Raw genomic sequence first — 16,868 nt, forward strand, 5'->3', positions numbered from 1 at the left:
CTTTGTAGGATCCGCATTATGTGCACCTTCCATCTTGCTAACTATGGAGTTTTAACCTAAGCCGGAAAAGGCATTGATACTGAATACCACTGTCATAACTCATTTCGATAACGGATTCTACACACTTGTGTTCATTTCAAGGTAGGGGCTTAATTTCAAAGAAGCAGGAAAGTCGTTTTTTAAACATTTCGAATTTTAATCATTAGGCCAAATCAGTCAAAGTCAATGAAATTTTCAGTAAATGAGCGAATGCAGTTCATGAGTATTTTCCAAATATTTATCTTCCACCACTCGCAAAAGAAACCAAAACTTTTGGGTGAAGGGAAGTGTGGATATTGCGATCTCGCCGAGGCGTCCTTGGACACCTCTTATGCTAATTATGGATTGGGAAAACACTGAGGTGAGAGAAAGATAGGAGAAATGGAATGATAGAAAGAGGGAAGAGGAAGAACAACAAACTTGCAATGAGGATGGAGATTATGAAATTTCAAATTCTGAGGAAAAAACTTCAAAAGTTTCTCAAATTCATAGACTCCATTTCGCAAGAAGAAAAGCTTGGGAATGTGTGAGATAAGATATTTTTCTTGAGCATAAAAAAATCTAACCGAAAAAAAACAATAAAATTGTTTTTCACCTGTTCACTGTGACAGCTAATTATGCAGAGGCGTTTCGTGGCCTCCTCTGTTGATTTTTACACTCATTCAAGTTTGAGAGGGAGCGAGAGAGAAGAGATACAATTGAAAATATTAAACAAAATGCATTAAAATAAGCTGGAAAAACATTTAAAGCTATTTAAGATGTCTTAAAAGTTCAGAAGTTTATATCAAATCCTTTCACAGTGTTCGTTTTAAAGAACCGGTTTTCGGTTTTTGCGCAAAGATGGAATCACATGACGTTGTCCGTCTTAAATTCAACAGGTTCTGAATTCATTGACAGCTCGAACAATTTTTAAAGAACAAGAAAAAAAAACTGATACAGTATCAGATGGGAGGAGGGAGAGACGATAAGAAAAGCGTATCTTTTTTTAATGCTGGAAAATTTATCAATTTAGAGATTATTGGCGATTCAAGTTTATCTAACATGAGTCTAGAAAATATTTTGGTGATTTAAAAAAAAGTTTTAATAGAAAATTTAAGGTTTTGCTTGGTGCTTTTTCTTTTTCTCAGTTTCTCATATCGTAAAATCAATATTTTGATGAAGTATGGAAGAGAAATGCTGGCTGATGAACAATTTCTACTAGACAAATAGTATTTCTTTTTTGGCCAGTTGGACAATTCACATAGTTCCAAACATAGAAAAACTGTATGTTTCTCGCAACAGACATGTAAAAATTAGTGATGACTCATTGGCAGAAAGTAAAATCACAAAGAAAAGAATAGTAAAACTAACCATGGAAACGGCGACGTTGGGAAAGTTTGATATCAAAATTTCCCTTTTATGAGTTTCTTCTTATCAGAATATTAGATGACAGGAGACAATAAATGATGGTTCTGGAGACAAGTGAAAAGTCTCTTGTTTAATGACTCCACCTACTTTTGGCGACTATCGTCGAAACGCGTCAAACGGGCTGTTGACACGGAAGCGGTCTTGGCGCACAACTCGCTTCGAAAGAAAAAACTTTTGCTGAATTTATCTTTTTTTTTCGTTGTTTTTCAATTGTTATCAGTTTTCTTTCCTTGAATTCTTTCAAAAATTTTCAGCTTTCACAGGAGATTTTTTTTCAAAGTTTCGCAACGTTTCGCAGTGAGTTTCGCAGTGAATTAGGTTGATATGAAATTAGAGCTACATCAAAGAGATCGATCTACTTTTTTTTCTATGTTGTTCAATTTTAGAGTCAATTTCCGTCAACAAAATTAGAATTTCAGTTTGAAAATCCAATCATATGATTAGGTTGTTCATAATTTCAGTCCTATCTTAATATCCTGTAAACGGCTGTGAATTATACAAAGTGGCCATGGCTGTCCCAATGGTCAAAACTGGGATAAAAGGGACCAAGGTGCTCGGATGCCTATGATGGCAAGAGAAGATAAACTCTTTGTAGTTGGCTCTGTCTTTAAAAACGGAATACTTCGGAAAAAACGGGGTTAAGTTGGTAGCATGCAGGTTTGATTGAATTGCAAATGCGTAGGCTGAGATCACTATTTTTGTCTTGCAAAAATAATGAGCCTTGCTGAACAGGGATGAGCAAAAAAGTTAGAAGTTGCCAGCGTCGTCGATTAATAAAGTAGGACTTTGTGGTGGTTTCTTTCTGCTTCTATGCATGTAAACACGGTGAGTTTTTCACTACCGAATGCGAAACAGTCTGCGACGTTTGAAAGTACAACGGAAAAAAAAATCTGATTCATTTTTTTTACTATATATTCTTCATAAAATTTACTAAACATTTATGGAACAGAAAAAAAAAGTTATGGACTAGAATTCGAGAAAAAATTCCAAAGTTGAAGCAGCGGTAGTGAAAAATTTACCGTGATGTAAAATATTAATTGTTCGGTTGAGCGGTGGAAGTCAATGAGCAAAGTCGGAAAAAATAACTACAGAGGTAGTTTAGCGAGTCGACTAATTTTTCGGTCCAAAATATTGATTTCACGATTTCGGCCACCTTATCCAAATATTTGCATAAGACTTGACTCATTGGCTCGGCGAACAAGGAAATGGGAGTGAGAGACGACTAAGTACAACATAGTATTCCCCGCGCAAAAGAACGTGAGGGAAAGTCGGAGGAGCCGGGAGCCAATGAGAGACGAAATGTGACATATTTCGGACGAAAGCAAAAGACAGAAAAAGAAGACGTCTGTCAGGAGGCGACGGAAAACAAAATATATGGACTAGCCAACAACGAAACGACTTCTAGCTTCTAACGAAATATAGTTGGCCAAAAGAAACGTTTTAGTGCTCTGCTAACTGGCCATCACAGGAAACATGTTTTAGGGTGGTTCCTTTGTAATGGGACAACATGCTTTTAAGATATACCAGAAGAATATATCAGAAAAATCCCAGTTGTATTTTAGAGAGAAAAGCGAAGAAGAATGAATGTTTAGTAAAAGTGGCTTCGTCGTTCTCTTTTTCTCTGATACTCGCTTTTTGTCACATATCATAAAAATCATGGTTTCCTCGGTTTGTTTGCGTTTCATTTTGGCTCCTCTCTTTTGGAAATGTTTCTTTCACCCTTTCCTCAGCTTCTCCGTTGAAATTTTTGCGAAAACGATTTCTCAATATCATTTTCACAGGGTATAACATAAAAATGGTGAAAGCCAGAAAGGAAGGAAAAGTCAGCAAGAAGCTGAAACAAAAACCAGACTATGGACCGGTCAAAAACAGACACACTTTCCGTGGTTCTAATCACTCCATGAACCCAGGTAATCTAGAGAATTGGTGGTTAACTTCACAGAATTAACATTACAGATCGTAAGGCAGACTCCAAAGATAAAAGTCAACGATCAAAGGCTACCATCAACCGTCTTCGTATGTACAAAAGCTTTAAGCCAATTCGGTATGTGAGGCTAAAACTCAAATTTTGTATTTACCAGAAGAAAATTGATATTCTTAAAGTGATTCGAAAGGAAAAATCGTGAAAGCAGCTCCATTCCAAGACACGTTGGCTTCAGGTACACAAGCGAGAATCGAGCCTAACCGGAAATGGTTCGGTAAGTTGAAGGTCGTGAGAGTTTCTCACCACATTTCCGTCATTTCAGGAAACACTAGAATCATTGGACAAGAACAGCTTCAAAAGTTCCAAGCCAATTTGGGAAAGGTGCTGAGTGACCCATTCCAAGTTGTCATGAAGCAAACCAAGTTGCCGATCAGTCTCCTTCAAGAAAAAGCTAAGGTTTGACAGTATCATCCATCAAAAATGACGGGCTCAAAACCGGAGATTTACAGACGCAGCGCGTGCATGTTACTGAAACAGAAAGCTTCGAGTATACTTTCGGAAAGAAAGCATTGAGAAAGAAGGCAAAGCTGAACGATGCCACTCTGGAGGTTTGTGTTATGTCTGGAGCCGTTCTTACAGCTTCTCTCGTGTTTTTAGGAAATGACGAGAAGCGCAGAAGACAGGGAAGTCAAATACAAACCGGAACTAGACTTGAGCAGAGAGAAAGAGCTCGGTGATCGTCCTGAGAATCAGAATCCTCTTTTCCGTGCTGGACAGAGTAACAGAGTTTGGGGAGAGCTGTACAAAGTTATCGACTCTTCGGATGTTGTCGTTCAAGTTGTCGATGCTAGAGATCCTATGGTGAGTCTACAAAAATTGTACGAAAACATAATAGTGCGTTCAAAAATGAATGTCTTTTCTATGTCAACTAAGACGAATTCACTAGAGAAAACACATAACGTTCGTATGAAAGTTTTTCCGTCTATTCTTCCACACTTCTTTTTGTCTTGCTTCAACAGCAAGCGAGAGAGGAAAAGGATGGGGGAAAAACAAAGACGAGAAAACCTTTATATTGATGAATCTAAAAACTCCTTCTCGAGAAGCCTTTGCGCTATCTCCGTGTGGTTCCTAGTCGTCGAAAGAATCGCGGCCAAGCAAAAAGAAGAAAGAGTACCGGGGTTTTACGACTTCATAGTTTCTTATCATTGACTGCTACCGCTTTGAAATGTTGCCATTTCAAGAAGATTGCTTAAAAATTGTTATTTAAATTGGGGTAGTAGTATAGGAAAAGAACCTCGATTGTTCTTTGTTTCAGGGTACTCGTTGTCGCCACGTTGAGGAGTTCTTAAGAAAGGAGAAACCACACAAGCATCTTGTTACTGTTATCAACAAGGTCGACTTGGTACCTACATGGGTTACAGTGAGTTTTGATTATCTGGAAACGAAATATTTATTCGCTTTTTCTCAGAGAAAATGGATTGGAGAACTTTCGAAAGAAATGCCAACAATTGCATTCCATGCATCCATTAACAACTCGTTCGGAAAAGGAGCTGTCATCAATCTACTACGCCAATTCGCCAAACTCCACCCAGACCGCCCTCAAATCAGTGTTGGTTTCATTGGATATCCAAATGTCGGAAAGTCATCTCTTGTCAACACTCTTCGCAAGAAGAAAGTTTGCAAAACAGCTCCGATTGCTGGAGAGACGAAAGTCTGGCAATACGTTATGCTGATGCGCAGAATCTATCTGATCGATTCTCCAGGAGTCGTTTATCCACAAGGAGACACAGAAACCCAGATCATTCTGAAAGGAGTTGTTCGTGTGGAGAACGTTAAAGACCCGGAAAATCACATCCAAGGAGTTCTCGATCGATGCAAACCAGAACATCTTCGCCGTCAGTATGGTATCCCGGAATTTTCTGGCGTAGATGATTTCTTGACCAAAATCGCAATCAAACAAGGTCGTCTTTTGAAAGGAGGAGATCCTGATATCGTTGCTATCGCTAAGGTTGTACTTAATGAGTTCCAAAGAGGAAAGCTTCCATATTTTGTTCCACCCCCGGGATGTGAGGAAAGAGCCAAGAAGGACTACGAAGAAGCCCCAATCAATGAAAAGTGTGCTGATGACGACGAACAACTGCCGCCAGATGCACAGCTGGAGTTGGATGATGTTGCTAGAGTAAGAAAATTTATCTTTAACATTCAGATACTAGCAATGAGAAGTGGTTCGTAGTGCTCTCCACCTCACGGAGCGCACTGCGAATCTATCCGAATCGCTAATATAAAAATGTAAGTTTCAGAATGGTGGACCAGAAGACGACGACGCAATTGATGACGAAGAGGAGGAGGAAATGACCGAAATCGGATCAACCTGTTCGGGCCTTACTGACCTCTCCGGAATCAGTGATTTGGCTGAGGATCTCGAAGAAGTCGAAGACGTCACTGAAGAACCAACCTCGAGCGATGCCGCAGACAAAAAGAAGAACGACGTCGCTAGCGTCAGAACTCGTGGCAAGCGAGGAGGAAAAAAAGCTAATAAAGCAAAGTTGTCTGGAAAGACTATTGTCCAGGCTGCATCTGAAAAGAAGGATAAGGTTAGTATTTGAAAAGAACAATACCGAAGTTTAGAAAAAATACAATTTCAGAGCGTTGTTGATTTCGCCAAACCAGGAGCTCAAAAGACAAACATGTGGAGAAAGAAGTTGGAGAAGAGACGAAAGATCAAGCATCAGAAGTAAACCTGATCCGGAAACTGACCCTTCCACTGTTTTTTGTTGTTTAATTCCAGTTATTGTTATTCTATTCCGATATTACTGTTTTGTTTCGTTTTGTATTGTTGACTGTTTTCCACCAGCTCTTTTGTAGAGTTGAAGTTATCATTCTTTCGGAATTTCACCTTGAATAAATCAATTTTGTTGTTTCTGATCTTTATGTGATTTTAATCGGTTTTTCTTCCTGCTGTCATATTTCTAACACCTAGCCCATCTCATTCTTCTTCCAAACGACTAACATTTTCAGATAAAACTCTCTGTCATCTTAAGAACAGAGTTATAACCACTTTGTTTAAATATTTTATCCAACTTCACGAAATCAAATCTGAGATGACGACGAGAAGAATGCCAGAGGATCCATCGACAGCTTGCGAAGGTGCGACACACGGAATCATTCGAAATTACAGAAAAATTTGAAACTTTCAGATTTAAAGTTCTTCGAGAAACGGTTGACAGAAGTCATAACATATATGGGACCAACATGCACCAGATGGAGGAGTGAGTCATTTCAGCAAAAAATATATGGAACCTCTACTCATTTTCAGTTACCATTGTCGTTTTTGCTGTAATCATCGGTGTGACTGGATCAAAGTATTTCGCGAATGAGGTTAGCTACTCGGCGCAGTCTACAACATAATATGTAGTTTATTTCAGAGAGTCGATCAATTACAAATGACGATAACTGATTTGCTATTCACCACGCATCTAGATTTCACCCTCTGTTTCATTGTTGCTCTTCTTCTATTCGGAGTTTTGGGCGTCCATCGGCGGATTGTGGCACCAACTATGTAAGTATTCACCCACAACGACGACTATAGTAACCGAAAAATATGTATATTTTCCGCATTTATTGTCGCGATTTTCGTGTGTTTTCAGTCATTTTTTTCAAATTCCCTACAATTGTATACAATAGCAGGAAACTCGACGAAAAAAAGTGAAAAAATTAGAAAATAAATCCTGAATATATAAATATTTTTGGTTACGCTAGTTGTCATCGTGGACCTTCGGAGAAGCTTTTAGACTCTAACAACTGGATGCTACGATCGATTCACCGTTTCTCAATATTCTATGTACTTTTTTTTGTTACAATGAAAAAAATATTTCAGTGTGGCTCGTCGTTGTCGTGATGCTCTTTCTCCGTTCAGCCTGAGTTGTGATCACAACGGGAAACTAATTGTGAAGCCAGCAGTTCGTCCCCCAGCTCCTTAGTACACCGTGCTAATTTCATTTCCGAGTCTTACATTCGTCTGTCTATCTCTATTTCGAACTATGTGTAAAAATCGTGTTTTTGTATATTCATCCCCGTATCCTATTTTGCAATCTGTCAGGAGCACCCATCTACAGTTTTTTTTTGTGTTTGCATAGTTTTAAATCTCTTCATACATTTATCTATGAACATTGAATTAGAATAACAGTCTAATCGTCGTCCCGAACTGTGAAAGTGCTTCTTTCCATCCTGGATGCGAGTATCACAGTGACGGCTGATTTTATCTGATTGTTTCCCACCGAAGGTCGAGGAAAACATCCACAAAGCATAGTATCCAAAAGTTCTTTTCTAGTGCTTTTAATACCAAGAATAGATGATAGGGGCATGAGAAATGGTCCGAGAAATGTTAGAGCATACCATGTAGAACCGAATGATGCCGGCATTGGGATTCCTAAAAGGTGGAATTTGAGTTGAATAAGACTGAATGTTTACCAAAATAAAATTCAAGTGATAGAAGAAGAAGAGGTAGCGACACAAGAACAGGAATAATCGATTGTATGAGTAAACTTTGAGTCAATTGAACTCGTTTTGATTGAATATCTGGGAAAAGTGTCGCTTTAAACATATGAAAAGGATGTCAGAATCACTTTTGCTCTCACTTTCAAAGTGTTTCACAAATCGAAGAATGACACAATTGACGATGATAGCTGCGAAGTTGAAGAGAAGTGTGGAGAATATCTTAAAAATTGAGATTTTTGTCGTTTTTACTATTCTGGTACAAAAAACATCGGAGCTGTGGAAGAAAAACGCCGGTGGCCGTGGCCGAAGGTCTCACAGCGACAACTACAGTAACCTAGATAAGTTTTATTTTCGGATTTGTTTTCTCTATTTTTTTTTAGTCGATTTTTTTTTAGTTTTAGGACTTTTTAGAAAACTCGACGAAATGCAGTGAGAAACAAACCCTGAAAATAAGACTATTTTTAGGTTACGGTAGTCGAGTACTTGAATTCCCGGATTTCTGAAGTTTCAATTTTTTGGATATTTTAGTTCCAGGGTTACCGAATTCTAAGATTTTTGAATCTTTGAAATTTCCGTATTCCGAAAAGTTCCGAATCTCTAGTTTTTTTTTTCAATTTTCAAAACTTCCTTATTTCAGAAGTTTACGAAAATTCTGAATTTCCCGAATTTTTTGGATTTTTGAAAATCAAGATTTTCGAGTTTCCCAAATCTTCCGAATTTCCCGTACTTTTCAATTCAAGATTACAAAGGTTTGAAATTCTGTAATGAGGAATATATGGATTCCCAAATTTCTGAATTTCTAGATGTTTCGATATCCAAAAAGTTTGAGTTCCCGAATTTCCAAGTTTTTTTGAATTTTCAAACTTCTGACTATGAGTTTTGAGTACTATACCTTAACTTATAGTCTATAAGAATAGGTTATTGTTTTTTACTCCAAAAAAGTGACAGCTAGAATAACAGTAACCCAAGATCCAGCTACAGAGGGAACTACTGTAATCTTACCTACAGTACCTAATACAGTGGCTAAAGTAACCACAGAGGAAACTACGGTAGTCCATGGAAGTGTAGTAACCCAACCTACTGTAACCCTACCGACAGTAACCCAAGATACATCTACAGTAACTCAACCGGCTACAGTAACCACGGAAGAAACTACAGTAACCCCTGGAGTTCCAGTGACCCAATATGCAGTATCAGATACGGTAGCTACAGTAACCGAAGATTCCACAACAGTAACCCAGCCTGCAGTTCCTGATACATTAGCAACAGTAGCCACAGAAGGAACTAAAGTAACCCAAGAAAAAGTACAGTAAATCAAGGAACAGGTAGTTTTACTTTGGAACTTTGATTCCGAAAACTCACTCTAACCAGCTCCATTCCATTGCTAAATCGAAGAATATAACAGACATCGTTTGTATTGTTTTGACCAAGTGGATAGTTGAGAAAAGCGTAAATAATCTGGAAATTATTTCGATACTAAAGAATATTCAGGCATAAACAACTCACAAAAATGAAAGTTACCAAACTGTGAACATTGATAACAAATGATGGCGATGGGTGTCCTTTCAACACAACAGTACGGTACCGATATAGTGAAACTGCCTGAAATCACGTGGATACAAAGATACCTGTAGCTGTGGAAGACTTACAAATGGAAGAACTTGGTATGCAGAGGTAGTGGAACTGCAGAAATTCTTGAAAAATGAGCAGACAAGAACAGAATAAACAGGCTCGTGACCAAATTGTAAATTGAAGACCATCCAAGCTTGAAATAGAATAAGTGGAATATTTAGAAGGAAAGAGCCAACGGTAACAAAAACTATTGTACTCTAAAAAACAAAAATTTATGATTCGTCTACAAAAAATCGGAATCTCACTTTTAACGACACCCAAATAGCTTTTTTCAATCTGACAAAGATCACCAAAAAAGTGCTCAATAGCCAGGAAGATATGTTCAAAATAAATTCTACAGTAATTCGGTCTCGATATGACATTGGGGTTACGGTAAGATCGAATAGAGTGTAGTTGGATGGTGGGAGGGAGTTATAAAAGGTAAGAGGGGAGGATGATGTAGAAGGGAGGGTTGAAGAGGGGTAGGATGTTTCCATTGTCTGAAAAAGATGGAGTTGTTTAGAAAATATAGGATTTTAAGCTTCAAGTAAAATGACTATGAAAACAACTGTATAAATTGCAAAAATTAGAAATCAGTGTAACCGTTTTTGTTCAGAACTGCTATTATTAAATTTAGTCTATCAATTAAAAAAGGGTACAATTCGATTAGCTATTATACATCACGGGAATAGCGATGAATCATTCAAAGGATTTCAATCTCTTATTTGTTTGATTTCTTATTTTTCGAAATCTGGAAGTTGACACCTACTGGATATGCACGTAGAATTATAGAGAGAGTTGATCGATTTAATTCAATTTTCAGGAAGTAAATTGGATTGTATGTTTGATCGGATCAGACTCGGAAAAACGTTTATATTTCACAAGAATCTGAATCTAAATCAGGAGCGGGGAGTGATGTTAGGTGATATGATATCAGCTATTTTTTTTTCTGGTTATGAACGGATACGCTAATTGTGACAAAGAATTCTGCACGAAGTGAAGGAAAAATGTCAAAGACTAGGTTTCCACAGTTGGATGAGTTTAGGTCACAAGGGGATTTTTGTTTTTTTTTTTGGAAAAATGTTTTGAAAAACTAGCACAACAGGAAGATCAAACTAGATATTATGATATTTTTAGGAATGTTGAGAAGATTTATATCGGTATAAAAAGTGACGGAGAACTACCGTAAACACATTAATAGAACGTCCCCCAACCGTCAATTTTGAGCCCATATATCTCGTTTTCTGTGAAAGATATTAAATATGTGTCAACTAACAAAATGTTAATCTTAATATCAAAAACATGTTGCCAGTTAAGAACTTTTGAATATCTTTCACTAGAACCGAGATAAATTGGCTCAAAGTTGAAAGCTATGGATGGTATTCCAAGGTATACGGTTTACTTGAATACTTGGCACATTCAAGTCTCTATGAAATGTACAGCGAAAAAGAAAATGACACTTCTATACCTACACCATAAATTTTTCGTCACAAAAAATTCAAAGAACCTATACCACGCATTCAGAAAAAACATCTGAAAAATTATAGCTTATCACTAGGCTAATTTTTCTAACTATAGTGTCTAACTTCATCATCTTCTTCTCACCTATTCTAGACGGACCCAAGGGTATACCCGGAAAACAGCATTCAATTTATTTATATTTTTCCTGTTTAGTGGACCCTTGCAAATATGTAAATAATTGAATTGGATCGGCAACTTCCCCCAGATGGAATGAAATATAAACTGCTCATGACACATAGAAAAGAAGGGAGAAGTCAATACAAACTTTTCTCAAATCGGTTAAATTTCGGAGATTACAAGAAAATAATACGAGGTATTATTGAAACCAGTTATCGTATAGGCTCCTTCAATACTTTTAACGGGCCGGCTCTTTTCCAGCTTTTGAAATCCAAGAAAATGAAGAACTAACTAGGAAAAAGTATTACTTCCTAGCTTCTAATCTATTTCTAGGGTATTTATTTTCTGCACTCATTTTCCTTATTATTAGAATGGAATTTTCCAAAAAAAGAGTATGAGCTCTGTGTGACGAAAACAATCCTTAGGAATTCTACGAACATTTTCCTTTCCCTTATCTATTTCGAAAGTTCAGAATTTCAATTTCTTTGTTTTGAGTACTTTATTTTCTTATTATAATAAAAAATTTTCTTCTCTCTATTTCAAAAGTCCAATTTCTTAAATGCATGTTGCAGCAAACCAAAAAAAAACGGATATCATACAAAAAACATTTTAAACTCAAGAATTTCAGAATCTCCGAAACTCGGAGTCTCTGAATTTCAAACTTTTAGACTTTCAAAATTCCAAAAATTTTGAGTTTCATAACTTTAGAGTTTCTGATTTTCAGAACATCAGGATTTCAAAATTTCAGATTTTTAGACTTTCCGAACTTGAACATTTCAGAACTTTATAGTTTCAGAGATTTAGGTTTTCAGATTTTCAGATTTTCAGACTCTCCATTTTCAAGTATGTTTTTTGAATTGAGTAAGGAAACTTTGAAAAAATGTGAGTTCGCCGTGAACTCGCTATCTGTCTAAAAAAGGATGTCAGACCACTCTAACTGACAGACACTCAAGATTTCAGTACTCGAATCGAGCATTGGATTTTCAAATAAATCGACAAAGGTAACGCAAGAAAAATGGAAGGCGATACGACTAAAACACCTTACAACACGATCTATGCGACATTGGTTGGTTGATACTCAATTGCCTAATCGTATATACACACCAGGGGGCACTTTTTACGCTGAGCTTTTTTAGGAAATTGTTTCACACAGTTTTTTCCGTGACATTTCAAAGAAATAAGAGCCAATAAAAAATGAGAAACGTGGATCCACAGTATTCGCATAATGCGAATTATAGGAATTTATTCCTCTCAAAAGATAGAGAGAAAGTGCCCCAAAAGTCGAATCAGTATTAAATACAAAAAAATAGCAACTTAAATCGGGATATACTAAAAACAAGGCCCCTAAAAGTAAAATCAGCTATTAAATATTTTTTTCAGCTTCTAAAGTGTAGGCTTAGCCTTTAAAAAGCAGGCTTACGGCGCACACACTTAAAAAACAGACTTAGAAAAAATATTCCGTAAGACCTGTATTAGAAGAACCCCTTTAATAGAAGGGCCCCTCTAATAGAAGGGCCCTCTGTGAAAAATGACCCCTCTTCAATGTGTTTTGGAATAAAAGCTTCCGTAATTTTTCTATGGAAAATATTCCACGAACTTCACAAGTCAATAGAAATTTGTTGAAATTCTATTTTTCAATGCAAATCTTGCTAAATTTTGGTGAAATTGGCAGATTTTCATGAATTTTGAACGAAACTTCGTCGATTTTTTTACTGCGAAATTTCGGAAAAAACTAGCCAGAAAAATAGAAGGGCCCCCTCTAATAGAAAGGCCCCTGTAATGGAAGGGCCCTCTGAAGGTACCTTGGAACAATAGAAGGGCCGGTTCTTCTAGTACAGGTTTGACGGAAATGAAAGTAGGCTCAGTCCTTAAAAAGTAAGCTTAGAACCCTAAATTAATGTATACCTAAAAACAAAGCCATCTGAAAGTCAATTTAGAAGTTACTTCAGCTGTTAAAAATTATGCTTAGAGCTTGAAAAGACATTTACAAAATGTGGAAAAATCCCTAGAAAATTCTGAATATCTATGCAAAAAATTCCCTTTTCTGGTAATACTCGAAGTTTGTTTTCTAAGTTTTCGATTCCCAATTTTATAAAAACATTTTTGAATGTTCATTGAACATGTGTCTCTCAACCGATTCCGGAATATTTTTACAAATTTATGAAAGCTATATTTTTCCATTTAGAATATTCTAAAAACTATCCCAATAATTTTTTTAATATTCAAATTAGCCTTTAAAAGTATTAAAAAATCACTATGAAATGCCTAGTCAGGAAAAACAATTTCTCCTTCTTTTTTCTGAACACTTGTTTTTTTTAACACGATGTTTTTCCAGTTTCTCCAAAAACTACCCCAAGAATCATTTGAATTTACAATCAGAAATTCCGAAAAAAAAAAGAAAAGTATTTATTTTGAAAACGTGAAGTATATAATAACCATCGAAACTTCATCTAACGTGCTCCCGATTAGCCTAGTGGTTAACAAGGATGAATTTGAAACAACCGTCGTTGGTTCGAGTTTTCCCCAGAGCCTAGTGGTTTTTGTCAGAGTACAGTAATCGGGGTTAATCGTGAAAAATATACGGGAAGTGCCCCCTGGTGTGGGGATACGATCGCGTTACTCAATTGGGTTCAAGATTCAAAAGATTTTTGTTTCAGAAGAACAAAAAGACGGATGGAGAAGTGTTGTGTTGTGTTCACGGAAGCAAGTGTGTCTACAACAAGCAACACGATGGGAAATCCAACGAAAACCAATATGTCAATTTGGGATCTCCCAAAAAGGAAGAGCAAGTCGCTTCGAAATTAACTGAGAAGCTGAAGAAATTGGTTGAAATCGAGGAGAAGAAATCGGAGACACGTAGCAAACCAGAGTTGATGAGTTTGCATAACTTCATGACTTTTGATGAGAAACCGAAGAAGGCGAAAAGTGAGAAGAGAAAGAAGAAGATTCCATCTTTTGTGAATGATTCTGAATCCTACATCATGCTTGGTCCAAAGAGGTGAACTTTCAAAAATTATAATATTCAAATCTAACGTTAAATTTCAGTGAAGAGCAAATTGCACCAGCAATTTCTGCGAACCAATCTTCAACCGCTCCCCCACCGCAATCAAACGATATTTCGATCATCGAACAATCGAACAACACTTTCAAGTATTCTGATTTTATCATCAAGTATATATAAAAATTATAAATTTTCTAGAATCGGTGAAGCTTCTTCTGCTTACATCGGTGTTCTTACACTCACTGAAGCGGAGAATCGTCTGACCAATCGTGGAGAATTCGCTCTCTACCACCTGTCAAACCCAGATGGCCGTCTCGATACTCTCACTGAAAAGCTTCCATTGATACTCGTTTACCGTACTACCACCAAAAAGAATCGTCACTATTCGATTCGTACAACTTTGGATCAACACTTTTTCGTTGATTGTGGATATCCAAATGTTCGCAAACATTATTCTCTCAATCAGTTGGTCATGTTCTACAAGGTATATTTAGGATTGTGAGATGCATTATGTATTTTTCTTGTTGCTTCAGACTTCTGCCACGTGCGAAATCAATCCGGATGACACTTCTGCTGATTCATTCTCCTGGTGGCTCGAGTAGAAATTTATTTGGAGAACTGACTGATTTTCGTATGAATAAATGTTTTGTGTCTATTAACTCAAATCTATACTTTTCCGAAAATTGCTCATGGAGAAACCAAAGCGTTTCCTGAGTCACTTTTATCGAGTACCCCCGATTGCCTATTTTAGTCAAAAAATCCATTTCCTCCGAGAGCGGAAACTCGGTCATTTATCATTGTGCTCCTTTTCTTCTCCAGAAAATATTGGCAATAAAGAGGATCGACGCATTTTCTGGTCCAATAATTCGCAGTTATATGTCCGTATGCCATAATCGGAGCTGTGGAAGATAAAGCCTTGTAGGCGTCGCAGAAGGTACCACAACGATAAATACAGTAACCTAAAAACATTTATATTTTCCGAATATATTATCTCATTTTTCGGGATTTTTCAGCCAATTCTTTTGTCAAACAATTGTTTCACTGTCCAAAATTATTATTTTTCTAATTTTTTGAGAATAATGACAAAAAAATTAAAGGAAAGCAATGAAAAACAAGAAATTAAATAAGGAAAATAAAACTTTTTTAGATTATTGTAGTTGTCGTCGTGGGACCTTCATCAACGGTCTCCGGCGTTCCTCTTCAACAGCACCGATCTTTCAGTAACAGAATAATATCCGACAGAGCAACTCGCGTGTTCAATCCCTAAGCCAATTCTGAAAACTCAAAATAAAATCCAAGTGTGATATCTTCGGAACCGTATATTTTTTGTGTTCTATTCGAAATCCATTTTCCAGATTAATCCTGGGAGGCGATTAAAAAACCTTGTGGAATTCTCTTCTAGAATCATAAAAAGCTGCTAACCATGTTTACCTTATTCGTCTTCTTCTTCTTCCCCTTTCTCTAGTTCTCCATCCATTTCTTCTCTTTTCGTTTCTTTCCTAATTATCCCAATGGAGGGCTCACTTTCTTTTTCTTTCCCCTCGTGTTTTTTTCGACTACTTTGTCTTCTTCTGCTATTAATTTGTGTTCGGAAACAGATGTTTCTAGAAATAGTTATGAGAAATAGTTGTACATGTAAATTCTTCTAACACGAAGTAGTTGACTCGGAATGATGCGGACTTGAGAGTACCAAGATATTCTGTATTCTCCTGATTCTCGATCATTGAAGTTTTCTTTTTCGTACTAAAAGTTTCGGTGAATAAAAAATGAAATAAGAATTTCAAATTCTCAAAGACCTAAAACTAGACACTTTCCGTTTTTTGCTCTTCTACTCGACGATTTTTTTAGCTGAAAGTTTTTTTAGTTGCAATTGAACATGTGTAGTTGCTCACCCTTTTTTATTGCATTTAATGATTGACAGACGTACTGAATTCCAAGAAAAAACATTCGAAGTTCAGAAGATTATTTTTTTTGTTGCATGTGACTTCTATTTCAGAGTCAGGGACGACTCTATTCTACTTTAAATTTATTCATAGTTCAATCTTGTTTTTGACAAAAAAAAAGCCATATCATCACTTGACGATTCCATTCATTTTCGAAGAGAATGAACATCAGAAAAAATTGTGTTCAGAATCCCTTTTCTGTCATTTTTTGTGTGAATTGCTCCCTCGGGAGAAACAAAATATGAAACTAACTAGAGGCGTAACTTTTCTAAACTTCCTGATACTCACTTTTTGAAACAACTTCCCAAAATGTTCTCTTTTGTGAGAATTTTTTCGGATGGAAAACGAATCTCTGTGGTTTGAAATACGGAATAATTCTTCGTATTTTCAGATAAGTCGTTTTAAGAAATCTGAAAATCCTAAACTCTTCTTATCCTAGAAGAATAGGGATTCTGACAAGATGGATATAAAATATGTATTTTCACTCATTCCTGAAATAATAGCTTTACAAGGAACCGAAAACACCTTGTAAACCCAGATTTCTACCCAGGTTTTGAAAAATTTTTAACCCGCTCGCCAGTTTCAGTTATATCCGTTTATGTACCAAGAATCATATGTTTATGTACCAAGAATCGTTGCAAACGGGCCGGCCCGGGCAGCTGGCGGGGCGGTGGAAAAAGCAGCAGTGTTGTTTTTATCTGCCATGACTGAAAGAAAATTTCAAAAGCTCATTGTAATTTTTAAACTAAATCAACTAACCAATGACTGGAAGCAGAATAAAATAGATGAATCTCATATTGAAATCGGA

The 16,868-nt window shown here is 36.6% G+C and overlaps 4 protein-coding genes across 4 annotated transcripts; 3 read left to right on the top strand and 1 right to left on the bottom strand.

Moving 5' to 3' along the window:
- Positions 1 to 3,241: 3,241 nt before the first annotated feature.
- Positions 3,242 to 6,108, top strand: Cbr-ngp-1 (the record flags this gene model as incomplete). Its single annotated transcript, XM_045244033.1, has 10 exons — positions 3,242 to 3,356; positions 3,403 to 3,490; positions 3,550 to 3,644; positions 3,693 to 3,826; positions 3,880 to 3,978; positions 4,028 to 4,489; positions 4,686 to 4,790; positions 4,839 to 5,549; positions 5,671 to 5,964; positions 6,016 to 6,108. The coding sequence occupies 10 exons, from the start codon at positions 3,242 to 3,244 to the stop codon at positions 6,106 to 6,108; spliced, it is 2,196 nt and encodes a 731-aa protein (XP_045092566.1).
- A 363-nt stretch (positions 6,109 to 6,471) lies between these two features.
- On the top strand, positions 6,472 to 7,350 carry Cbr-spo-7 (the record flags this gene model as incomplete). The annotated part of the gene is made up of 5 exons (XM_002639400.1): positions 6,472 to 6,517; positions 6,568 to 6,639; positions 6,687 to 6,748; positions 6,796 to 6,929; positions 7,248 to 7,350. 5 exons carry the CDS (start codon positions 6,472 to 6,474, stop codon positions 7,348 to 7,350), a joined length of 417 nt encoding a protein of 138 aa, XP_002639446.1.
- A 207-nt stretch (positions 7,351 to 7,557) lies between these two features.
- On the bottom strand, positions 7,558 to 9,975 carry CBG04040 (the record flags this gene model as incomplete). The annotated part of the gene is made up of 6 exons (XM_045244044.1): positions 7,558 to 7,799; positions 8,008 to 8,086; positions 9,230 to 9,325; positions 9,374 to 9,469; positions 9,517 to 9,696; positions 9,745 to 9,975. 6 exons carry the CDS (start codon positions 9,973 to 9,975, stop codon positions 7,558 to 7,560), a joined length of 924 nt encoding a protein of 307 aa, XP_045092565.1.
- Positions 9,976 to 12,131: 2,156 nt separating this feature from the next.
- CBG04039 lies at positions 12,132 to 14,719 on the top strand (the record flags this gene model as incomplete). Its single annotated transcript, XM_045244049.1, has 5 exons — positions 12,132 to 12,182; positions 13,774 to 14,114; positions 14,162 to 14,266; positions 14,316 to 14,601; positions 14,651 to 14,719. The coding sequence occupies 5 exons, from the start codon at positions 12,132 to 12,134 to the stop codon at positions 14,717 to 14,719; spliced, it is 852 nt and encodes a 283-aa protein (XP_045092564.1).
- Between the last annotated feature and the right edge of the window lie 2,149 nt (positions 14,720 to 16,868).

The sequence above is a fragment of the Caenorhabditis briggsae genome, assembly GCF_000004555.2.
Source record: "Caenorhabditis briggsae complete genome, chrI, whole genome shotgun sequence".
In the NCBI taxonomy this organism is placed as follows: Eukaryota; Metazoa; Nematoda; class Chromadorea; order Rhabditida; family Rhabditidae; genus Caenorhabditis; species Caenorhabditis briggsae.